General features: G+C 45.3%; 2 protein-coding genes across 2 annotated transcripts; one reads left to right on the forward strand and one right to left on the reverse strand.

Annotated features, from left to right (window-relative positions):
* Positions 1-4,415: 4,415 nt before the first annotated feature.
* Positions 4,416-18,735, forward strand: ercc3 (excision repair cross-complementation group 3). The gene is given in 16 exon segments (XM_042336310.1): positions 4,416-4,495; positions 4,833-5,035; positions 5,640-5,876; positions 6,817-6,866; positions 8,121-8,262; positions 8,821-8,985; positions 10,649-10,853; positions 11,791-12,105; positions 12,555-12,739; positions 13,021-13,223; positions 13,441-13,537; positions 13,863-13,980; positions 15,726-15,824; positions 15,827-15,843; positions 17,211-17,360; positions 17,916-18,735. Coding segments are annotated over 16 exon segments (2,337 nt in total). The 5' UTR covers positions 4,416-4,476; the 3' UTR covers positions 18,048-18,735.
* Positions 18,548-23,820, reverse strand: pecr (peroxisomal trans-2-enoyl-CoA reductase). Its single transcript, XM_007910332.1, has 8 exons — positions 23,704-23,820; positions 22,735-22,868; positions 21,931-22,096; positions 21,250-21,331; positions 20,503-20,599; positions 19,812-19,922; positions 19,155-19,266; positions 18,548-18,701 (listed from the first exon to the last, which is right to left on the reverse strand). Exons 1-8 carry the CDS (start codon positions 23,813-23,815, stop codon positions 18,613-18,615), a joined length of 903 nt encoding a protein of 300 aa, XP_007908523.1. The 5' UTR covers positions 23,816-23,820; the 3' UTR covers positions 18,548-18,612.
* Between the last annotated feature and the right edge of the window lie 1,636 nt (positions 23,821-25,456).

The following is a 25,456-nucleotide window of genomic DNA, read 5'->3' on the forward strand; positions in this document are numbered from 1 at the left end:
CCTCTGTAGAGCGTAGCAACTGTGGGTGAAAAGCGCATCCAATGTCTAATTATGCGTAGCAGTGTCCCACAAACAGCCAAGAGCTGAATAATCAATTCACTGGAGGAGTGTTGGCCAGGATACCGGGCAGAATTCCATTATCTCTTTGAACTTTCTCCCTCTGCCCTTCCATCTCACCTCCTATCTATATGTCTTTAACATCTCATCAGTTGATCGTCTCATCTGAAGGATGGAAATAATTATTTGGGATTGGTACATGTGCAGTGGCACGTGTGATATATGTGTGGTACGTCCATCTATCTTGGGTCCATCCTCTCTTCTACGACTCTGGATTCCAGACCCAAGGACAGGTTTACTTTGGATTACCGTAAATCTAACTGGCATTTGCCAATGAGTTCTCAGAGCCTGTTCAGCCAAGAGAGAAACTGTTCACATCCCCTTTCTGAGGATATTTTCACAAAGCAATGTGATTGTTAACTTCCTTCCAAAAGAGAGTTAATTATAGTTTTAGAACCATAGAAATTTACACACAGAAGGAAGCCATTTGGTCCCTCATGCCAGTGCTGGCTCTCTGAAAGAATTCTCTATTTCATTCCGTTCTGCTGCTTTTTCCCCACACACTATTATATCTTTTTCAAATACTTATTGAACTCCTTAAAAGTTAATACTGGATTTTGCCTCAGTCATGGTCCTAGTAGGGCATTGCACGTCCCTAACAATCCTCTGGTTAAAACCATTATTCTTAACCTCTTTCTTTCTTGGTGGTTACTTTTAATCTGTGCTTCTAGTTAGATTACTTGACCAATGAGATAATTTCTCATTGTTTATTTTAATAATAGTAGTAATCCTTTCATTTGATATAGTGCTTTTCACGTCTTCTAGACGTCACAAAGCGCTTCACAGAATATGCTGTAAAGTGAATTGACTGTATATATTTGTGGGCGAAATGTGGCAGCCAATTGCGCACAGCAGCGTCCCACAAACAGTCGTGGATTGAAGTGACCAAATTATTTTCTTCTTGGGGGATTATTATCAGGCGTGTGGAGTAAGGAAACTGGCCCAAGGTTTCACCCCCTGCCGGGAATTGAATCCAGGTATCTCACTTGCGAGGCGAGTGCTCTAACCACTGACCTACAGGACTCCACTGTAGACTCCACGATAAGTTTTATCGGTCTATCTATTCTAATGTCTGAGAAACGCATGAATGACCCTTTCCTGCTGTTCTTGCTTATTGCTTTTGTAGACTGTTTGTGTGGTGCCTTCTTAAAGTTTGAATTCTCACCCATTTCTTGCATTGCATTACTCCAGCATTACCTGATACAGACTCTTCTCTGGTTTCAGTATGACCAGTAATTCTAACTGATATCGTACTATGGAAGTGGAATATGACCATTATTGTATTTTGGAGTTAAACTACTTTGATCAGTCTATTTTCTCCTACTTTTGAATCATTGGATTAATGCACATTAGAAAATTACACTTTTTAGGATTAGGCATAACATGTTGAAACAAACTGCAAGTTTCAAATGTGATTTTAATTGATATTGCAATTCCACGTGCAAACACCAACAGATTGAACAAGCTTTCCAAGGCCAATAAATTAACAGAATATCTCATTTTATAACCAATTTTGTTTTTGTTCAATATGAGCAGACTTTTGATAGTGGGAATTGGAAACCAAACACAATTGTTGTCTGGTTTTAAATATTTTAATCCTTTTCATTGAAAGAGTAGGAGCTGTAAAGGCAGTGCTGCTGGATGTTTGAAATACACAGTGAGGCTCGATCGGTTTTAATCGGAACAGTCTAGGCCAGAGTTCCCTTCTCATTGTTCCTTTTGGCTGTATTACATTTCTAATTGTATAAATGTATAATATGTTTAAGATACATTTGATTTGTTTTGGAATTATTCCTGTTGTAATCTACCTTTTTTTGCTTAAATGAAGCCATGTTTATATTTGGTTTGTAACCAATAATCTGTTTCTATGAAATGTGTATATTGGTGGCTACGGTACTCATATTGTTTCTGATCTGATTCTGCATGAACTCAGCAGGACTAGACATGAGTTTACTTTGTTAGTCCTTGCAAAAGGTCAAAGTGCGCAGGTTACTATTCTCAGCTAAATCCATGTGGGTCAAGGAGAGTTTATGGTATTTAGCACTTTGCAGAGCATTAATAAAACTATTTATTTCACAGTTCTGTCCATTTTGTTCTCTGTATTTTTCTTCCAAGAACGAATACATTTTTACTTAATGTTTAACAAATGCCTTGACATTCCATGGATTCCCAAGACCTGAAGCCTTCTAATTTATACATTTTCAGAAGAGAGGTACAGTGAGCTGAAACTGGCTTTTTCCAATTGAACCAAAATAACCAAACTGGAACAATTAATTGAAATCCAACAGAAACTGTAATATTAGAGATTTCAGAGGTGGAAATCGAATGGTTGTCATTTGGTTGAATTTTCAGAAAATATTTCCTGATGGTACACAAGATTATTAAATGAAGGTGAAGGCAATATTGTGTCACGGAGAGGAAATTGGTTGGGAGATAGGAGTAGAAAGTTGGTATAAAAGGGAACTCGCTGATTGGTGAGCAGTGACGAGTGGTATTCACCACACTTTGGGTTGGGGCCCCAGCTTCTCACCCTGTATATCAATGACCTGGATACGGGAATAGACAGGTGTGTATACAACTTTGCTGATGACGTTAAGCTGGAAGGTGCTGTAAATTGCAGAGGACAGGCGATTAAAAATAGAGACATTGGTCAAGTGAGTGGGCAGAACTATGGTAGTTGGAAGTGGTATATTTGGGATAGAAGGACTGTGGTTGGGAGCATGGTCCAAAATGGGGAAGCTAGAAGAGCAGTTGAGCAGAGAGATCCAGGGGTTCAAATTAATAGATCATTAAAAGCTTATTCACGGGTACAGGAAGTAGTAAATAAGGCTGTTGGAATGCTGGCTTTATTATGAGAGGTCCGGAATGTAAAAGGAGTGCTTCTCCAGTCATATAGAACATGGTCAGACCTCATCTGGAGTACCGTGTTCAGTTTTGGGTACCCAATCTCCGGAAGGACGTACTAGACTTCCAGCAATGGATCATTAGATTAATACCTGGCTCAAAGGGTCTTTGCTATTAAGCTCTCCCCCACTCTGCTTCACCCAGCTCGCTGTCCTTCACCATGACTATCAACTTTGACTCAGTTTGAAGATGGCTTATTAATTACAATGTTGGTCCTGCCATTTGTCAATGACAACAAGTTACATTTATATTGCACCCCTTATGCAGGTTAATGTCCCAGAGCGCTTTTCGACACTGAAAAAAGCCGGTACAGTTCTTCAGTTGAACGTCAAGGCCGAGGCTACTGATTGGCTCCCGTCAGCACCTCCTCACCTCAAGCGCTGACAGCATCACCATCCATGGTTGCTCACTCCCCCTCACTGAGCCAGTCCCGAACCTTGGGATCTTGTTTGACCCTCAACTATCCTTTATACCCCGCATCTGCGCCATGACCCGCTCTGCCTTCCCCCACCTCTGCAACATCGCCCGACTCCAACACACTCACTCCGCAGCCCCCGAGATCCTCATAGATGCATTCGTTATATCGAAGATTGACTATGCAAACTCCCGGCTTGTCGGCCTCCCCAACTCCTCCCTCCATCGGTTGCAGATCATCCAGAACTCTGCAGCCCGTGTCCTCCTGCACCAGGCTCCGCGACCCTATCACCCCCGTCCTCGCCCGACCCACTGGCTTCCCATCACACAGAGGATAATAATAATCCTGGCATTTGATATAGCACTTTTCACGTCAGGAGGCCGTACCAAAGCACTTCACAGAACACACTGTAAAGTGAATTGACTGTATATTTGTGGGCGAACGCGGCAGCCAATTGCGCACAGCAATGTCCCACAAACAGTCGTGGATTGAAAATGACCAATTTATTATTGTTTTTGTTTTTGGAGGGATTATTATTAGGCTCTGTGTGGAGTAAGGAAACTTGCCCGAGGTTTCGCCCTCTGCCTGGAATTGAACTCAGGTCTCTCACTTGCAAAGCGAGTGCTCTAACCACTGAGCTACAGGACTCCAGTTCAAGATCCTGGTCCTCACCTTCAAAGCCCTCCATGGCCTCGCTCTCCCCCCTCTGTGACCTCCCAACCCCCTACCATCCTCCCCGCTCCCTCCCCTCAGTGGGCTTTGGCTGCTTCACGTCCCCCGCCTCGTCCACCCCATCATTGGCGGTTGGCCTTCAGCCACTCTGCCCCATCCTCTGGAACTCCAGTGCGCAGTGCCTCTGTCTCGCCGCCTCCTTCATGACCCATCTCGTGCTTTCGATCTCCCACTTCCCGTCCCCTCCGGAGCTCAGAGTCCAAATAACAGTGATGAAGATGATGAAGATGATGATTTCACAAAAACAATGTTACTGACAGGAAGGAGCTGCCGCGCATGCGCCGCTCACTGCGGCTTCGCTGGTGACGATGGGCAGAAAAGAGAGAGGTTAGAGCGGGGCCCGGGGGGGGGGGAGGGGGACCGGGGGGGGGGGGAGGGAGGGAGGGGGCCCGGGGGGGGGGGAGCGGGGACCGGGGGGCCCGGGGGGGGGGGGGAGCGGGGACCGGGGGGGGGGGGAGCGGGGGGGGGGGCCCGGGGGGGGGGGGAGGGGGAGCGGGGAGGGAGCGGGGACCGGGGGGGGGGGGGAGCGGGGCCCGGGGGGGGAGCGGGGGGGAGCGGGGACCGGGGGGGGGGGGAGCGGGGCCCGGGGGGAGGGGGAGCGGGGGGGGCGGGGGGGGGGCCTGGGCCTGGGGTTGGGGTGACTCGGTCTGTTTCTCCCACTCAGACCGAAAGCGGGTGAAGCGGCGTCGGGCGGAGGAGGAGGATGAGGAGGAGGAGGAACCGGGGGCCGAGTGTCCGGAGGTGGTGCCGTCAGCGGCGGGAAAACAGGTGGACGAGGCGGAGACGAAGTTGGACGAATATGGCGCCAAAGATTATAGGAGTCGCGTCAATCTGAAGGACGACCACGACTCTCGGCCTCTCTGGGTGGTGCGTCCGCGGGAGGCGCTGCTCGTGCAGCGGCGCCCCCTCCCCTCTCCTCTCCCCCCCCTCCTCCTGCTCTCCCCTCCCCCTCTGTCCCCCTCTCCTCTCTCCTCTCCCCCCCTCCTCCTCTCCCCCTCCTCCTCCCCCCCCTCCCCCCCCTCCTCCTCTCCCCCTCCCCCCCTCCCCCCTCCTCCTCCTCTCCCCCTCCTCCTCTCCCCCTCTCCCCTCTCCCCTCCCCCCCCTCCCCCTCCTCTCCTCTCCCCTCTCCTCCTCTCCCCCCCTTCCCCTCTGTCCCCCTCTCCCTCTCCCTCTCTCCCCGGATTGAGGGTTTAGTGGTGAATCTGTTAAAATAATGAAGTGAATCCGCAGAGAAAGGGCAGTCGGAGCGGTTCTCTGGTGTCGATGGTTTGAGGATCTGCGATTGTTTCTTTGGGGCGATGTGAAAATGTGAAATTAAAATGTTTTTTTAGGGACGAAATGAGTGGATGAGGAGTTTGTGAATGTTGGAGATAATGAGTATTGTGAAAAGACAGGAAAATGGGATTAAATGATTTAATCGCTTCGGACGGTGTGAATTGCTCAGCAGTTGTGTAACTGTTTTTGTGGACAGGCGCCGGACGGACATATTTTCCTCGAGGCTTTCTCTCCGGTGTACAAATACGCTCAGGATTTCCTGGTGGCGATCGCAGAGCCCGTGTGCCGCCCCTCACACGCCCACGAGTACAAACTGACGGCCTATTCGCTGTACGCGGCTGTGAGTGTGGGATTGCAGACCAGCGATATCATAGAGTATCTGCAGAAACTCAGCAAAACCTCTATTCCTGACGGGATCTTACAGTTCATTCAGGTAAATAAATACAAAAACAAATAAACATGTGGGCAAGTTCCCAACTTGGGATAGTTTGCCACATTCTCACCTGAACTTAAGAGGTTTGTGGGAATTAGCTCCATGTTGGAGTGAACGTGTGTGTGCGTGATGGTGGGGGGGGAGTGTGTGTGTGTGTGCACGGGGTGGGGGAGGGAGTGTGTGTGTGTGCACGGGGTGGGGGAGGGAGTGTCGTGTGTGTGTGTGCACGGGGTGGGGGAGGGAGTGTCGTGTGTGCACGGGGTGGGGGAGGGAGTGTCGTGTGTGTGTGTGCACGGGGTGGGGGAGGGAGTGTCGTGTGTGCACGGGGTGGGGGAGGGAGTGTGTGTGTGCACGGGGTGGGGGAGGAGTGTGTGTGTGTGCACGGGTGGGGGAGGGAGTGTGTGTGTGTGTGCACGGGGTGGGGGAGGGAGTGTGTGTGTGTGTGCACGGGGTGGGGGAGGGAGTGTCGAGTGTGTGTGCACGGGGTGGGGGAGGGAGTGTGTGTGTGCACGGGGTGGGGGAGGGAGTGTGTGTGTGTGTGCACGGGGTGGGGGAGGGAGTGTGTGTGTGCACGGGGTGGGGGAGGGAGTGTCGAGTGTGTGTGCACGGGGTGGGGGAGGGAGTGTGTGTGTGCACGGGGTGGGGGAGGGAGTGTGTGTGTGTGTGCACGGGGTGGGGGAGGGAGTGTCGAGTGTGTGTGCACGGGGTGGGGGAGGGAGTGTGTGTGTGCACGGGGTGGGGGAGGGAGTGTGTGTGTGTGTGCACGGGGTGGGGGAGGGAGTGTCGAGTGTGTGTGCACGGGGTGGGGGAGGGAGTGTGTGTGTGTGTGCACGGGGTGGGGGGGGGAGTGTGTGTGTGTGTGCACGGGGTGGTGATGGGGGGTTCGGTCCCCCTGTATATGCATGTTGTTGGTTGCTGAGATAGTTTGCTTTACCCGCAGCTCTGCACTGTCAGCTATGGGAAGGTGAAGCTGGTGCTTAAACACAACAGGTAGGGACAGGGTTAAGTTTCTCTGTTATTTCCAAATAGATAAGTTCAGTTCAACATTAGTGTATTAGTTTGAATGTTCAGAAACACACAAGATGATTTTCTTTGTGGGGTGAGTGATTGTTAGCTGCTGAGATCGGAGCAACAAAATTACATTTAAAGAGCGCCTTTCACGTCAGGAGGACGTCCCAAAGCGCTGGTGAGGACGTGAACATCCCTCTATGTGTGTGTGGTGGGGGGGCGCGGCGGCAGGGCTGACACTGTGTGTTTGGGGGGGACAGGGCTGACAGTGTGTGTTTGGGGGGGACAGGGCTGACAGTGTGTGTTTGGGGGGGGGTTCAGGGCTGACACTGCGTGTGGGTGGGGGTGTATGGCTGACACCAATATCCCTTTATAAAGTCAGGGAAATTATAATGTACAAAAAGCCCATTTGCTCCCTGTTGATGTTATCGCCGCAGAATCTTCACTGCAATCTCTCAGACTTTCATGTACATGTTGTATGATCTGATTCTCTTATGCTTCCTTTTTATTTGATCTTTTCATGCTTTTTTGAGGATCTGTTCATGCTTTTACCTTCACCATGGATTGTGCACACTCAAAAATTGTTTTAAAAGTAAAAATGGCTCCATTTTTCCTCAGTTGAGTTCCCTCTTCCCTCTCTTATTTCCCAAATTATTTTAATTCCTCCCACATTCTTTTAAAAGTTCCCATCAATCATGTGCTGGTGCGGGTGGGTTTGCAGATCCTCATAGATCATAGAATTATTATTATAATAATAATAATCCTTGCATTTGATATAGCGCTTTTCACGTCTTCTAGACATCACAAAAAGCTTCACAGAATATGCTGTTAAGTGAATTGACTGTATATTTGTGGGCAAAACGCGGCAGCCAATTGCGCACAGCAGGGTCCCACAAACAGTTGTGGATTGAGTGACCAAATTATTATTGTTTTTTATTCTTGAGGGATTATTATCAGTCGTGTAGAGTAAAGAAACTTGCCCAAGCTTTCACAGCACCAGAAGGAGGCCATTTGGTCCATCATGTCTGTGACGGTTCTTTGAAAAGAGCTTCCATATCAACCCCACTCCCCCGCGCTGTCCCCGTAGCCCTGCAAACTTGTCCTCCCCAAATAATTTTCTTGAATGTGATATTGGTGTTACTCATCCTATAAAATGGATGAACTTCTGGAATTACTGGTAGCAAATGTTGTTAAGTGGATCCCATCTTCAGGTTGATTGTGTTTTGCACCAATAAGGTACTTTGTGGAAAGCACGCATCCGGATGTCATTCAGAAGCTGTTACAAGAAACAGTCATAAGAGATTGTCGTCTCCGAAGTGCTGAAGGTATTGAACCTGAGCTCATCTTGGGTACGGTCTCCAGTAAGTCAGCCATGTCGGTAAGGAACCCATCTTTTTATTGTTCAATGTCAGCTGTTTTAAGGTTTACAATTGCTCCTTCTCCCAAACATCTTCCAATAACTTTATTGGTCAACCAACTTGGTTTTACCCTTCTAATTTGTCCATGACTCATTTGAGGAATACATTTATTTTGTTATTAAAAACCCCAATCATCTCTTTAAAGTATTTACTAACACAATCTTTCTATTTAATATGTCTCTAATTTTAACTTCTTCATGAATTTCCCAGTCGGCTTGCCTAACGTGTTTTCTTATCGGTTTCCTCCTTTATTCTGTGTTCATTTATACTCTTGTCAGTTATAACATTATCGTCATTAGATCACACAGGTTCTTAGTCTCACTTGGTTTGGTCTGAAATGCAGTACACTGTCCGGCGCCTTGGGACATCCTCCCCACGTGAAAGGCGCTATACAGATGTAATCTTGTTGTTGTTGTTTATTCTTATATTTTGGAATAAGCTTTTGTACGTTGTCGAAATAATAAGAGAGCGTCCGTCCCTTGGAGGAGTGAAGCCATTGTATTGTGCTCTCATCACAGATGCCCAAAACTAGTCAGAGTGATGGACCCTCCACCTCACAGGGCACTGACACGGCCTCAAATAAACCAGATGTCCCCGCAGACCTGCTTGAGTTTTATGAACAAATGGACAAGGAAGAGGAGGAGGAGGAGGAGATGCAGACTGTGAGCTTTGAAGTAAAACAGGTGATAACTTGAGAGGTTCCCACTAGAGCTAAGAGGTAAATCCTGATAGTTTGTCAAGAATATGAAGGTATTATATTAAAGTAATTAGTAATTGATTATTTTCCTGAGTCAGCAGATCAATAACAAGAAGGCACAAATTCAAGATAATTACAAAACACAGAGATTATTATTACTGTTATTAGATTAGAGATTGTATTTGTATTGCACCTTTTACGTTGAATTAATGTCTCAAAGGGAGAGGTGAGCAAAGAGAATCTAAATAAGTTGACCAATGGTATGGTTAAAGATAGAAGTTTTTAAGACTGTTTTGATGTCAGGGTGGGAAGGATCAAGGCCGAGAGATCTAGGAAGAGTTCCACACAGGAGAATCTAGGCGAGTTACCATAGGGGAGACTGAAAGAGTGAGGAATGCACAGCAGACCACGGTTGGAGGAGCAGAGGGCATATGAGGAAGAATGTAGTTGAAGGTAAGGTAATAGGTATTCCAGCACTCCGAGACACTATCCTGCGTGAAGAGCACTATAAATGCAAGTTTTTGTGGTAAGTGTGGAGAGGAGGGGGAACAATGGGAACCAAATGAGAAGGTTAGTTCATCCGTTGGGGGCAGTGGGAGCCAGTGGAGCCTTGTGAGGATGGGGTAATGGGTGGGGCAGCTTAATGCAAGAGAGAATGTGGGCTGCAGAGTTTTAGATGAGTTGGCGTTTGTTGAGGATGGATCTAGGGAAGCCAGTAAGGAGAGCTTTGGAAGTCTAGTTTAGCGATGAGAGAAGTTGAGAGGTGGTAGAGTGTAAAGGGATTTGTAGGTGAAGGTGAGGATCTTGAAATTGATTCTTTCAGAGATAGGGAGCCAGCAGAGCTTGGGAGGATTGGGGTGTTGAGTTTGGTGCTAATGAGGATGCGGGCCACAGAGATTTGAGTACTTTGGACCTTGTGGGTGATAGAACTGGGGACACCAGCAAGGAGTGCATTTGAGAAATCAAGATGGGAGGTGACAAAAGTGTGGATGAGGGTTTCAGAGTCAGAGTCGAACAATATAGCAGAGGTGGAGAAAGGCGTTTTTTGTCACAGACTGAATGTGAGGTAGAACGGGGATCAAATGTGCGGATTGAATCAGAAGCCAATGTTATGCAGAAGTTTAGTGAGGCTGAGAGATAGGCCAGAGAGGTAGAGGAGGTTGGAGCTGGAGTTGAGGAGATGTTGTCCCTATTGAGCTGCAGGAAGTCGGGTGGGGAAGAGTCCCAACTGGAGGAGGAATTGATTTGGGTGTCATCCACATACATGTGAAAGCAGACCTCATGTTTATGGATCATGTTATCAAGATGGTGTATGTAAATGAGGAAAAGGAGGGGACGAGGATAGAGCCACGAGGTACACTGCAGGCAATTGTACAACGGCAGGAAAAGACACCATTAGAGAAGCTGAAGGAGGTGGTGGGTCAAATAGGAATTGAACCAGGAACATGATCCGATGGAAATGGATGAGGGAGGATGGAATGATCCACTGTATCGTAAGCAGAGAGGCCAAGGAGGCAGAGGCAGAGAGACAGCAGGGGAAGAAATTGTGAGAATGCCTTTCTGGATGCTAGTACCTGTAGATGTTTTGGGGACTCTATTTCAACTTGCAGATTGTGTAAACGGTATTGTGTTGACTGTCTCTTCTACAGGAAATGATTGAGGTTTTGCAGAAATGTTGCATCCAGCTGGAGTACCCCTTACTAGCAGAATATGATTTCAGGAATGATAACGTCAACCCCGATGTTAACATCGATCTGAAGCCAACTGCAGTGCTGCGGCCCTATCAGGAGAAGAGTCTGCAGAAGATGTTTGGTAATGGGCGGGCCAGGTCTGGAGTCATTGTACTTCCCTGTGGTAGGTCCACACTCAAAATGTAAAAACATTTATTCTTGTGTCCTAGTTAACAATCCTCCTAATCAATTAGTTATTCATTTGATTGCTGTTTGGAGGATCTGCCGTCTGACAACTGTTACCTGCAATTCATCTGGAGACATTTCACCTGCAGTCTGGCTTCAGTTGGAAGCTCTGAGCTCTGTGTTAGAAAGACATGGGTTAAAGTCAGGCTGACATTCCAGTGCAATGTTGAGGGCTGCTGTGTTGTCAGTCAGAGATACCATCTTCAAATGAGTCATTAAATTGAGGTCTTGTCTGCCTATTCAGATGGACATCAAATAATCCTGACACTTCAAAAAATTGGTGTTCAAATTGGTATCGGTCTACAAATACAGTCACTTTACTGTAAAGCTCTTTGGGCATCTTGATGTGATAAGGTGTTACATCAAATACATGGATTATTACAATGTGCATAAAAATCTGTACATTACCAGGTGTAATGTGTAATCTGTACATTACCAGGTGGGCTCCAAGGTTGACCAATGAACCACTCACGATACTTTTCCAATTTGAGAACTAATTTAATTGCCTCTGTAGAAACTACTTTAAAAAAAATTCACTCAAGCCTTTGGTTTCTCTCCAACTCTATCTTGTTGAGCCTGGATCTGAATGGACCGGAAACAGGAAAGTGTTCATTTTTGTGCCAGGATATGGGCAGGTTAAGCTTGATGGACTTTCTTGTTCTCTGCTACGTGAGGCCTAGGATATGATTGTGAAACACCTGCTTCAACTCGTGTGTTGCTGCAGTTTCTTACTGAGGGTCTGACTTCAAGGAAATTCTTGGTCAAATATTCCCATCAGTATCTCACGTCCTGCAAAGCCATCCATTTCTCAGTTTATGGTACGTTCAGCATGGAGTGATAGTGACGGGCTTAAGGATGTGTGAATCTTTTACTAGGTGCTGGAAAGTCCTTGGTGGGGGTCACGGCTGCCTGTACGATTCGGAAACGCTGTCTGGTCCTGTGCACCTCTGCTGTGTCAGTGGAGCAGTGGAAATCCCAGTTCAAAATGTGGTCAACCATAGACGACAGCCAGATCTGTCGTTTTACTTCAGATGCTAAAGACAAACCTATTGGTTGTTCAATAGCCATCAGTACCTACTCGATGTTGGGACACACAACTAAACGTTCATGGGAAGCGGAGCGAGTGATGGAGTGGCTGAAGAGCCAGGAGTGGGGGCTAATGCTGCTTGATGAAGTACATACAATTCCAGGTAACCATAGCAATATAATGTAAGGTGTTCAGTCCTATGCAGACAGAGTGAACATTCAAATCATTATGTTAGGGTTGGGTTTTAGGCTCTAGATACAGTGAATACCTGAATTATCACCACTTGTTTTATGTCAGATTGGTATGTGGCCTGGAGGATGGTTTCATCCATCCCGCGAGCCATTTCCATCCGCTCCCTCCCTCCTTCTCCGCACACCATCCTATCAGTACAGCAGCTCAATCCCATAGTCTTGTCAGGGAGTCTCTCGAGCTGAGAGGAAGGCAAGCGTGTCTCCTTATCAACTCCCATAATATGTCTACTTAACCTAAAGTACAGTCCATCTGCACCAGTTCCTCTACTTCTCATACCCGCAATTCTTCCTCCACTCTGTCTCACTAGTTCCCATTTGTCTTTGTTTTCCTGGTGTTTGATTGGTTGGACTGTTATTACAGCAAAAATGTTCCGTCGAGTGCTGACAATTGTGCAGGCACATTGCAAACTCGGGCTGACAGCCACCTTGGTTAGAGAGGATGACAAAATTGTGGACTTGAATTTTCTAATTGGACCCAAACTCTTCGAAGCCAACTGGATGGAACTACAGAATAATGGGTATATCGCGAAAGTCCAGTGTGCTGAGGTGAGTCACGTATGGTACATATACAGTGCGGTGACTGTCAAAGGCTCTGTAAGTCGCTTAAAAGGCACATAGATAGATGGAAAGTGAAATTTAATAAAAATTCTTACATTTGATATCGGGAGGGCATCTCAAAGCACTGTATAGGATGTTACTGTTTAGCCCTGAGAGGGTTTGGGTGTAGTTAGTAACTGTAATTAGCTTTCTGTTCTTCTGCTTAAGTTTACCTTTTTTATTTTTTACTGAAGTGCAAATTACAGGGAATGTCTCATTCTCACCTGCAGGTCTGGTGTCCCATGTCCCCGGAGTTTTACCGGGAATATGTTGCTATTAAGACTAAGAAGCGGATGCTACTTTATGTGATGAACCCCAACAAATTCCGTGCCTGTCAGTTTCTGATCCGCTTCCATGAGCGAAGAAATGACAAGATCATTGTATTTGCCGACAATGTATTTGCACTAAAGGAGTACGCCATTCGGTTAAACAGGTGAGTGGCAGCAGCAGCTGTCAATATGTGGGGAGAAAGTATTATAATAACATTTCTCCAAACAATAGCTGCATGGCAAAATCTTGCTGAATTTCCATGATCCTATTTCTGGACTCGATATTGTCACTTCTGTATTTTTAAAAAAACGACAATTAGGGTTACAATTGTTATAGTTAGCGTGAGGCTGACTAACCTGGGAACATGTTTCTGTTTTTAGACCTTACATTTACGGTCCAACATCACAAGGGGAAAGAATGCAGATTCTGCAGAACTTCACACACAATCCCAAAATAAACACCATTTTCATCTCAAAGGTAAAGAGAAAAGGAAACGCCTGATCGCTGAAAGTGTATTCCCACTGCTGGGAACATTGGCAGGAGGAGGGCAGGAGATTGGGATTATCACTTGGAATGTTAAAGGAATGGTTAGAAGAAGCTTTCATGGGCAGAGGTTTATTGTAATACAGAACCCATTGCCACAAGAGGCTATTGAGGCTGAGTCCATAGAGCATTAAAAGGGAAATGAAGAGGAAAGAAATTAAATATGTGGAAAGAGCAGGGAATCGGGATTAGTCAGCTCCAGTGAATAAAATAAACCAAATTAGATTCAATGGTCTCCTTGTAATTTGTATGATTCTAGGTGGGTGACACATCTTTTGATCTCCCTGAAGCCAATGTGCTTATACAGATTTCATCACATGGTGGATCTCGGCGGCAGGAAGCTCAACGGTTGGGGAGAGTCCTGCGAGCAAAGAAGGGTGAGCAATGTGTTTTCGTGTTCTGTCCAGGTTCTGCTGGAGAGCCCAAGGAGACATAAATAGACTGGGAGAATGGGCACACAGCTGAATTTACATAGTTACATAGAGTGCTAAATTAAATATAGGGAAATGTGAAATGATTCACTTGAGTACAAAGGAAAAAGAAACTGACAATATCCTGGGGAGCAAATCTTGGGTTTCAGATTGAAAATAAATAGTCATTGGCCTTATGTACAAAAGTAGGGAAGCAATGTGAAATTTATATAAACTCTTGGTTAGGCCACATTTGGAGTACTGTGTAGTGTTCTAGTCTCGGTAGGTATTCTAAAGATTGGTATTTAAAAAGGAAAAATATCAGGGCTATAGGGTAAGAGCGGGGGAGTGTGATGTTGATAGCCTCCTTTTGGGCTGTAAGTTTCTTTGATTCTATTATAGGATATTGTAGGATTAGAGAAAATGCAGGGTAGATTTACAAGGACGTGAATAGGTTTGAATGGATACAGCTGACAAGTTGGAGCTTTTCTTTTTGGAGATGATTATTATTATAAGATGATTGAGAGGTGATCGAAGTGTTTAAAATTATGAAAGGATTTTATCAAATGGATGTTAATAGGCTGTTTCCATTTGTTGGTCCAAAAAAGTATTTCAGAGGAAACTTGATGCATTCATAAAGTAGAAGGGAATAGGAGGCTAAAACCCCATAAACTTGCTATTGAGAGCACTATCTGCAAGCTTTCCCTCTGCTTGTCCAGCTAGGATCACCCTATTTATTAGGGCTTTGGTTTGCAAGGCTAATAGACTCTCAGTGGAAAAATTCCCTGGTCTCTAAGTCCCTGTGATGAGCCAGGCTGGCTGGGATGTCATTAGTAGTGTCCTGGAATACTCAGGAACTGGATTACTTGGATCGTCACAGAGGCTGGTTCGACTTTGACGTTCTGGTGCCAAGCACATGAAGTACCTGGAGTACTGCGTACAGTTTTGGGTACCACACCACAGGAAAGATATATTGGCCTCGGAGGGGGTGCAGCGCAGGTTCACCAGAATGGTACCAGGCCAAAAAGGGTTGTTACGAGGAAAGGCTGCGTAAACTTGGATTGTATTCCCTCGAGTTTAGAAGATTGAGGGGTGATTTGATAGAGGTTTTTAAGATGATAAAGGGATTTGATAGGGTAGATGCAGAAAAGCTATTTCCTATGTTGGGGGAATGCAAAACAAGGAGGCATAGTCTTAAAATTATAACCAGACCATTTAAGAGCGAAATTTTTTCACTCAACGGGTGATAGAAATCTTGAACTCTCTCCCCCAAAAGGTTGTGGATGTTGAATCCATCGACACCTTCAAGAAAGAGATCGACAGATTTTTGGTAGGTCGGGGTATTAAGAGATGCAGGAAGAAAGCAGGAAATTGGATTTGAAATTCTAGTAAAGATATAGATCAGCCATGATCTAATTAGATGGTGGAACAGGCTCGATGGGCTAAATGGTCTACTCCTGTTCCTATGAATAGTGATTAGTAAATAAACTAAAGCTCCAATCACCGATGCTGGATGACACACACAAATTAAGGCTGTGACCAATACATCATTCACTATTTTGCATTTACTGACTTGGATTGGATCTCTAAATTTAGGACCTGTAAATTGTGTTGGCCTCAGAATAGTTTTATCAACTCAAAATGTGTTAGGTTTTGTGGCTGACATTGCCATTATTTAGCTCTGATTTAGTTGGTTTGCCTATTTTGCACAGGCATGATCGCAGAAGAGTACAACGCCTTCTTCTATTCTCTGGTGTCTCAGGATACGCAAGAAATGGCTTACTCGGCTAAAAGGCAGAGGTTCCTGGTGGACCAGGATACAGCTTTAAGGTACATTTGTAATCTAAAGGAATGGAAGTCAATTTGTGTCGTGTAACATTTCATCATTGCCTCATTACAAGCATGAATTAGTCAAACATTGCAAGTGACCATTCCTGCCCGTTCCCCATCCTGGAGGTGACTCGATGACCTGTTGAAAAGGATAAATTGGCCTTAATGGTATCTGGACTGATGTCATACCAAGGGTCTGACTGCATCAGCTGTTTAATTTCTCCTTCCACATGGGTATCAAGATCAAAAAATGTAGTGGTTGCTAAATCAGTGAGCAAAGCTCTTCCAAGGCCTGAATAATGTTCAACGATCATAGAAATTACACCTAGAAAACATTTCACACTTACAGTAAATCCTGCAAAACACCTTCAGACATTTTGATGACATATGTGTCAAATGTAAGGATTATTATTATTATTATTATTAATCTTGTTCCCTACTCTTTCCCTCTTTTGTGTTTTAATGGTACAGGAATTATACTGTATATTTTGCAGGTTTACAGATGATATCTAATTTTTGTCCTAAGCAGGTTTAAACAATTTATTGCACAGTATGTTTTCTAGGGAGAAAATGTATGGTAACTGATTTTGGTAATCATTATCACAAGGTAGAAAACTTGCTGAATTTTGATCACATATGATGGGACTGAATACTAACCCTGTTTCAGTATTGTATTGCTGGTTTCATGGCCAACAATCTCCCAGATAAAAATTGGGGTCTTTCTCTTCATGGCTGTTTGTGGGATGTTGCTCTATATAAATTGGCTGTTGCTTTTTACAAAATGCAGTTACTACACTAAACAGTAAAATTCTGCAAAGCTCTTTCAACATCTTGAAATGATAAGGTGCTCGACCAAATGCGAGGATTATTATATTATCTTGAAATTTAAGCTTAGCATTTTTATTTGTTTGAATCATAGCAGCCAGATTGTCTTTTTAATTCCAGTTTTCTAAGTTTAGAATTAATTTGAGGCCACTATATGATGAAGTGCTCTCCCCAGGACCAATTGATCCACAAATTATTCCTTTATTTGGCACTTCTATAATATTCCAGCTATTTGGCTCTTTGTGTGCCTTGGAGTCTGAGATACTCAGCACCTCAGCTGATAATGAAAACTGAGCATAATTTTCATTATGGTCGGTTCAAACCAAGTTGTCTTTTTAATTCCAGTTTTCTAAGTTTAGAATTAATTTGAGGCCACTATCTGATGAAGTGCTCTCCCCAGGACCAATTGATCCACAAATTATTCCTTTATTTGGCTCTTTGTGTGGCTTGGAGTCTGAGATATTCAGCACCTCAGCTGATAATGAAAACTGAGCATAACTTTTATTATGGTCGGTTCAAACCAAGCACTTTCTTGTATCCAGGTAATTACTAAGCTGGTGGGAATGGACGAGGAAGATTTGCAATTCTCCACCAAAGAGGAACAGCAGCAGCTGCTACAGAAAGTGCTCGCGGCCTCAGACCTTGACGCAGAAGAGGAGGTGGTAGCAGGAGAGTTCGGCTCAAAGTTCCAAGTTAGTGAAATCTTTCTGTAACTTTTCCGGAAGCTGATATTAACTCGCTGTTGAACAACATTTATTTCAGGACAAAAAGTTGATGTTTTATATGTATAAATGAGGGTTCAACAAATGACAGAATATATTGCAAAGTGGAGTGAGTTTGTAATTGGGTAAAAGCTCCAATAAAATGCTAAGTGTAGGTGTACAGCCTGGCTCTCAGACACTCTTGTTCCCTCTCCTCATATGAAATTGTATGGCCTTGGTTTGTTCTGAGTTAATCCGTCTCAGTTAGAACCTAAATTGCCTTGATTTAGGTTTCATTGTATCCCTGAAGGTCAGCACTACTAAAAATGCAATGCCCCCCCCTCCCCCAGTCCTGGAGGCCAGAATAGCTCAAATTCTCCAGCATGGGGCTTGAACCAGACTGAGCCAAGCAAAAACTTGCCCTTCACACGGTGATAAGTTTTGGTTATAAAGAAAGAAATTAAAATGTCTTTGAGTCTAATCATTACAGGCTGCAAAGCTTTGAATTATTTGCCAAGTTGACATACTTTCATTTTTCTACTTCAGGTTTCTCGACGCTTGGGTGCAATGAGCTCAATATCAGGAGCAGATGACACCATTTACATGGAATATCATGCTTCTCGCAACAAGCACCTGCCCAAAAACATTCACCCTCTCTTCAAGCGCTTCAGGAAATGATTCATAACCTGGATATCTGGCACATGTGGAAAACCATTGTTGTGCTAAAGAGGATCCAAACCAGACTGTGTTCCATGCAGCCCTCCACGTGGAAATTTACATGGTTAGAACACGATGCACACACCTCTCCTTGGAGGAACGCATCCTGCTTTCCCATTCAGCAACAAGGAGACCCTGCTTATCTTATTCTCTTAGCCATCCCAAGGATAGTCATTTGTTGGTTGTTTGAGCCTCAGATAAATGCAGAGATTGGAAGCCAGTGGAGGTTGGTGAGGTGGTAACTACGTTCTATGCATTAGATACCCAGGCAGGCTATACTCAAAAGAGGGTCTGTCACATTGAAGTTAATGTCACCGCGTACAATGTACCAGGAAACACTGAGACAACTTCATGCAACTTGTTGAATTTAAAGAAATTTAAGAGAATCAGTTCAAAGGAAATTATAATTCTGTTCTTCACTTTGTTTAACCACAGCAGCTAAAAATAACAAACAGCACAAATTATTGTGAAATAATTGATTATAATATCAAAAAGATATTCACATAATGAAGAATCTGTAAATACTTCATAATTTTGAGGTTGATTTCCTGGAAAGGAAAGTGGCCAAAGCAGTTGTGTTGCTGGTATCTGGAGGCGAAGGCCACCGCACGTGGTCTGAGGGGAATAAAGTGAAAGATTAGATCTTGAACTGCCTGATGAGACGTCCCAACAAAAAGATGCTTCTCACCATTGTCATTCCCACCAATTTTCTCCTGACGTTGCTGACTTGTGCTGGAGGAATGTTTCCCAGGCCCTTCACTATCTGCTTGAGGGCCAATTTCACACGGGGAGGTTCAGCTCAGGATTGTGCTTTGGAACATCACTGTCCTTCCTCTAATGGCCACACACACACTAGATCACAGCTGAATGGAAACTCTGGCTGATGTTTGCTCACTAATGAAAGGATTGTGCTAAGATCCAACAAGTATCCTTCCCCGGGGGTGCTATTTAAGTGCAAGTTGTTGTTGCCTTTACCATTGAGGCCATCAAGAATGTTAATAGCTTTTCTATTTGCATTTTACTATTTTCCATAAATAGTTCAATGACTGGGAAAGTAGCTCTCTTTACCAGGGATTTGCCAAGGGCTGTGATACAGACTCTGTGCAGCGTCCACTTTCACTGTCTCGCCAGAAAGGAAGGAGGCGGCAGGAGACAGCAGGAAGCAAACAACCGAAGAAACCTGAAAAAGACAGAACTTTAGAAGCAGTCGTAGTTTAGACTCGATTTTGCTGCAAATGGGATACATTTTATCATTCTTTAGGTGGTTTTGCAGCAATAATATAGAAGAAATCATTCACCCAATAATAATTCCCCTTGCATTTGATATAGCGCTTTTAACGTAAGAAGGATATCTCAAAACATTTCACACTACTCAATGTAAAGTGCATTGTCGGTTTACTTTCTGCCTCTCTTCCGTCATTCACCTCAGTGAGCCCCGCACTCGCCTGGTTGGGACGTCCTCCCGACGTGAAAGGCTATACAAATGTAATCTTGTTGTTGGTTCGTGTCTTACTTAACCAACTGCCATCACTTCATCTATAATCATTTTTTCTTCCTGCGCCATCCGGTCACCTGTGGTATATACCACAAGGCTTCATCCTTGATTGCATTCACTTACCTTTCGCCTGCAAATTACACACTACACTTCACACTAAAATCCTGTGAAACGCTTTGAGACTCCTTCTCGACATGGAAGTTTTATAATAAGGATCTCTGATTCCTTACCTCCTCTGGAACACCAAGCCTTTTTGCTGGTATCTTTGGGATGGCGCATTTGAATATTTCTGGTCCTAGTTCCCCGTAGTTGGCAATTGCGGTTTCTGAGAAAATTGTTCCCTGTTAAAGAGTAAGCAATGGCCTAAGATGAGAGGACGCAGAGCACAGCGATAAGTGTGTGAAAACAATAGTTCTGATAAAGTAAGAAACGTAATTGGCAAATGTCGGAATGGCAGCAGAGAGACCCGCCGTCAAAGGGATTTTCTCAAATTTGAGGTTCTAGGCTTGGAACAGTCAGAAAATGATCATCCAGTACACGCCCACACCTTTAACAGACATCTGGCCCTCCCCACCATTCAGCTTCTGAGGAATGTACACAGATCCCACCAGCCAGGGTAAAGACCCTTGAGAATATCTTTGCCTGAAGAAACAGAAAGCATGTATATTATATGTGGAATTCTTTTTTAGAGTTATCTTGTCACGTGCCTGTTTGGGCCCTGGTCACCTATTAACCTGTTAATGGCTTTCTTTAAGTTAAACAAAGACTTTGCTTCCTGTAATCTTTTTTGGTTTTGATCAGAAGTTAGTCTTCTTAAGCAGCTTAATTTAGATACCAAGCAGTGATGAGTTTCTGTGTATGTCAGATAACAACAACAAGATTACATTTGTATAACTGGCTGACCAACAAAAAAATACTTACAGGAGCAACAGCATTGACCCGCACACCACTATGAGCCCATTCAATGGCTAAACTCTTGGTTAGATTGTCCACAGCGGCTCTTGCAGCTCCTGTATGTCTGAAACAAATTACAATAAGAACTCACATTTTTTTACAGCACCTTATGTCAAAACTTCTCAAAGCACATCAGATAATTGTTTTTATGTTTGGGACATTGCTGCATTTACCTACAAAAATATCATTTGAGTTAGGCAAAAGCAGCAGCCATTTTCGCACAAAGCAATTACCCACACATAGCTGTAATCTGGAGCATCATTGGCCAGATCACTGGAAAAAAAAAGTCCCTCCTTTTTTTCAATAACATTTAAGAACCTTAACATCCACCTACACAAGACAGTTGAGTGCTCGATTTAACATTTCATCCAAAGGACAGCACCTCTGACAGTGCGACACTCCCCCTGTACTGGAGTGTCATCTTACATTGCGAGCTCAATATTCCCACGTGGGCTTGAACCCGACCTAACCAGGAAAAGAGTCCAATCAACTGAGTTAAACTGATGGAATTCAGCTAGCTCTGCACCACATGCTGCAAACCCACTAACTGAGGACCACCCCGCCACCCAAAAATGTGGGGTCCCCTGCCTCAGTCCTCAGATGTTCATTGAATCTTGGCCCCCCTCCCACCCCCGTCAAGTTCTAAAATTTTCAGTTTATTCTAAAAAGGAATAACCCAAACGCAGACGCAACTGCTATTTGTTTGACACTTACGACATTCCCGGGAAACCCTTCCACATGTCAGCAACAATGTTGACGATTGCCCCTCCGTGGTCTCTCATCCACTGATTATAAACTGAAATGGAAACAAAATAAGCAGAGAACAAAGGGCACAGATTAATTGCCATCACAGCCTTACACGCTATCCTGTAAAGATCTTCCCTTCGTGTTGACTAAATGGGGAGTGAACTTCAGCTAATGCCGAGACTTGGATCTGCTGATAGAATTACGGCTCTGCTGATCCTTGGACATCAAAGAACTCACATTTGAAGGGAACAGTGATTTCTATTCAGGTAAACCACAAAATGATTTTGTTAATTTTTTGCCAGCTAATCGCATTGTGTGGAGGGATGGCTGATCCTCTATCCTATGTGGCCAGTCTCAGGCTGACTCGCCATGAGGAGCAGCTGGTGACACTCACAGCTGATTGTGATGAAGAATGTGACCCATTTGTGACATTGCTGTGAAAAAATTGACTATCGTGTTCACTACACACACAGTCCACACTTTACAGTGAATGCTGTGAAGCATTTTGAGACGTCCTCCCAACATCAAAGGATGAGTGAATTTAAATATTAAAGAATTATAAAATGTAAATATTATTTATGAAGTTTTTGTAAGGAATAGGGTTTAGGGCTCAACTTCCCTCTCCCAATGAAAGATTGAAAGACTCACCTTCCTTACAACAGTAGAATGTTCCAGTCAGGTTGGTCTCAATCACAGCGTTCCAGCCTTTCCCAGTGATGGCTTCAGCCGGACTCAGGAACTGACCACCTCCATTATTCACGAGGAAATCAATTTTCCCGTGTAATTCCAAGGCACTTTTTATTAAATGCTTCACCTAAGCAAAAAGAATTAGATCAGAATAGAGTAAACCCAAAGAATGTGTGAGATTGAACAATTCCTTGAAAGAGCTTTGCTGATTCTGATAATGGACTTCTGTATTCAAAACACTAACAGTCTACAAACCAGACTAAGAGTTCCACTTGTGTGTGTCACCGACCCATTGAAATGTCCTCGGCTCATTCAAAGGACTTGGAGGTTCAGGGATTCTCCCCACTCAGCTCCTGTTAAAACACTGCAACCAAAGCCCTAAAAGGTAGAGTGGTCCTAGCTGGGACAAGCAGCAGTGAAACTTGCTGGACGGTGCTCTCAATGGCAAGCTGTGTAGCTGCAGCTGGTTAGACTCCAGCAGTTACTCAATGCACACTGGGGTCCCCAAGCACTTACTCTGCCTACTCTCCGGAATTAAATGAGCAGGAGGCGTTCTTCCAGGGAGAGAGTGTGCTTCCCATTCCATTCCAACATGGTATTTAAATTGTGTCCCTTTGAAGATCAAAGATTTATTTACAAAGAACTTTGCCTCATGAGAATCAATAGATCAATAAGCATGGGCAGGCCCTGTCCCTATTCAATTCCAAAGCAAAGTTTTGGTGTAGCTTCTGATAATTTGAAGCAATCTCAAGAGGTTAATATTACCTCATTTTCGTTACGAATGTTGCACTGGATTGGCGTAACTTTTGCAGGATTGGAAGTGGGAATGTTGGCGGAAAATCTCTTTGCTGCTTCCGTCAACCTCTCCACCTGACGCGATGCAATCACAACATTGCACTCTGAGAAGATTCAATCATAACCATAAGACGTCTACTCTTAGAAGTACAACAACAAAATTACATTTGTAAAGCATCTTTCACTTCGGGAGGACGTCCCAAGGCGCAGGACAATTTGTATTTCAGACCTGAACTAGAGGTCGGGGAGGGTGGGGGGGAAAGGAGGATGACCGAAGGCAAGGTCAAAGAGAATGGTCCTGAAGGATGCAAGGGACGGCATGAGGCGGAGTGACTCCGGGATGAAGTTCCAGCAGAGTGGCTGAAAGCCCGGCCACCAATGGTGGGGCGGGGGACGTGAAGAGGGCTGGAGCCCCCTGAGCGGAGGGAGTGGGCAGGTTGGTAGGGGGTGAGGAGGTGGCAGAGGTCGGGGAGGGCTTTAAAAGCGAGGACCAGGATCTTGAACTGTATCCTCTGTGTGATGGGAAGCCGGTGGAGTCAGGAGAGGACGGGAGTGATAGGGTCGCGGAGTCTGGTGCAGGAGAGGTCACGGGCTGCAGAGTTCTGGATGATCTGCAGCCGATGGAGGGCGGAGGCTGACAAACCGGGAGATTGCGAAGTTGAGCTTCGATGTAATGACTGAGTATGAGGGTCTCGGCGGTGAGACAGTGGCGGAGCCGGAGATGTTGCGGAGGTGGGGAGGAACAACTGAACTTGTAGCGCAGTGGTCTGGTCCCATAGTGTACAGTGCTGATCACTGTTATAATATAAATAGTCTCAGAATATCACAGCACAGGAACAGACCGTTTGGCATCAGCTTTACGCTAAGATTTTTCTCCACAAAAGCCACTAAATCTAACCGCACTATCCTGTCTCACTCCCACCCCCCGGGGTTTCCTACCCAGTTGCAGAAGTTCCGCTGTCACCGCCGCCCCGATGCCGCTGCCGCCGCCGGTCACGATGGCAACTCGCTGCCGGAACAACCCCGCGCGAAGCACAGAGGGTACCGCCATCTTAGTACTGCGGGGTCACGGCGTGGGGGCGGGGTCACGGCGTGGGGGGCGGGGTCACGGCGTGGGGGCGGGGTCACGGCGTGGGGGCGGGGTCACGGCGTGGGGGGCGGGGTCACGGCGTGGGGGGCGGGGTCACGGCGTGGGGCGGGATCACGGCGTGGGGGGCGGGGTCACGGCGTGGGGCGGGATCACGGCGTGGGGGCGGGGTCACGGCGTGGGGGGCGGGGTCACGGCGTGGGGGCGGGGTCACAGTGTGGGGGCGGGGTCACAGTGTGGGGCGGGGTCACGGCGTTACATATTTCCACCACCAGAGGGCGTTGATTATCCAATGTAATGTTTTTCCGGTCGCATTACCACAGGAGACCACAGGGCGGCAGTGATGCTCCTTACAAATAGGTTCGTTTTCCTTAATTGAGGAAGTTTTGGACCAACACGTGCTGTAGGTTTGACAAATTTAGTTCGAGCTCATGAATGTTTTCCTCAGTTGGGTTCTGGTTGAGGATAAGGGTTAGGTTTATAGTAGGGTTCGTTAGGGTTTGCCTGACAATTAGGGTTGGTTTAGGGTTAGTGCAGTCCTGTAGCTCAGTGGTTAAACCACTTGTCTGAGAAGCGAGAGACCTGGGTTCTATTCCCAGCGACACGTTGGGTAAGTTTCCTTACTCCAACGCCTCTGTTTACCCAGCAGTGAGTAGGAACCTGGTCGTTAGTCGATCAGCGAATCTGGAGGCAATAATTCCTTAAAAAAAATTGGTTGCTCAATCCAAGACAGTTTGTGGGACACTGCTGTGTGTACTTGGCTGCTACATTTTGCCCACAAAATTAGGTTTAGGGATTAGGGTTAGGTAGGGTTTACGGTTGGGTGAGGGTTTAGGGTGCGTGAGGTTAGGGGTTGGGTTTACGGTAATTAGGGTTGGGGTTAGGGTAGGGTTTAAGGTTAGAAGTTAGGCTTTAGCGATAGGGTTAAGGTTGGGTTTAGATCCCTTACCATAGTTTATTATGTCAATCATCCCAATTGACCTGAGCTCCCTAGGTTTTGGGGTGGGTTAGGGTTAGGTTTAGATCCCTTTCTATAATTTATTATGTCAATCATCCCAATTAACCTGAGCTCCCTTTTTAGGGTTAGAGTCAGGTTTAAGTTTAGGGGTTAGAGGTGGGTTAGGTTTAGATCCCTTACTATAATTTTTTGGAGTAGGGTTAGGGGTTAGGTTAGGTTTAGGAGTTAGGTTTAGGGGTGGGTTAGGTTTTGGGTCAGGTTTAGGGGTTAGTTAGGTTTAGATCCCTTTCTATAATTTTTTAGGAGTAGGGTTTTGGGCTAGATTCCTTCAACATTGGATTTAGTGTTAGGGTTTTAGGGGTTAGGGTTGGGGGTTGGGTTTAAGGGGGGGTTAGGTTTTAGGGGTGGGATAGGTTTACATCCCTGAAATACGAAACAAAAATATATTTTCTTCTCCCCAAATCTGTTTTACTGGGCGTCTAAGCCGTCTGGTGTCAAATCCCTCTCCCTCTCTTTCCTCTGTTCTTCTTAGTTTACATGCCCAGACCAGTGCTTAATCATGGTCTGGGCTGTTTATTTCATCCAGTGGATTTTGTTCACTGTTCCTTGTTCTATTCTGAATTGATTGGCTGGCATTGCCGGGATGC

The sequence above is a fragment of the Callorhinchus milii genome, unplaced genomic scaffold (genome assembly GCF_018977255.1).
Source record: "Callorhinchus milii isolate IMCB2004 unplaced genomic scaffold, IMCB_Cmil_1.0 Scaffold6, whole genome shotgun sequence".
Classification (NCBI taxonomy): domain Eukaryota; kingdom Metazoa; phylum Chordata; class Chondrichthyes; order Chimaeriformes; family Callorhinchidae; genus Callorhinchus; species Callorhinchus milii.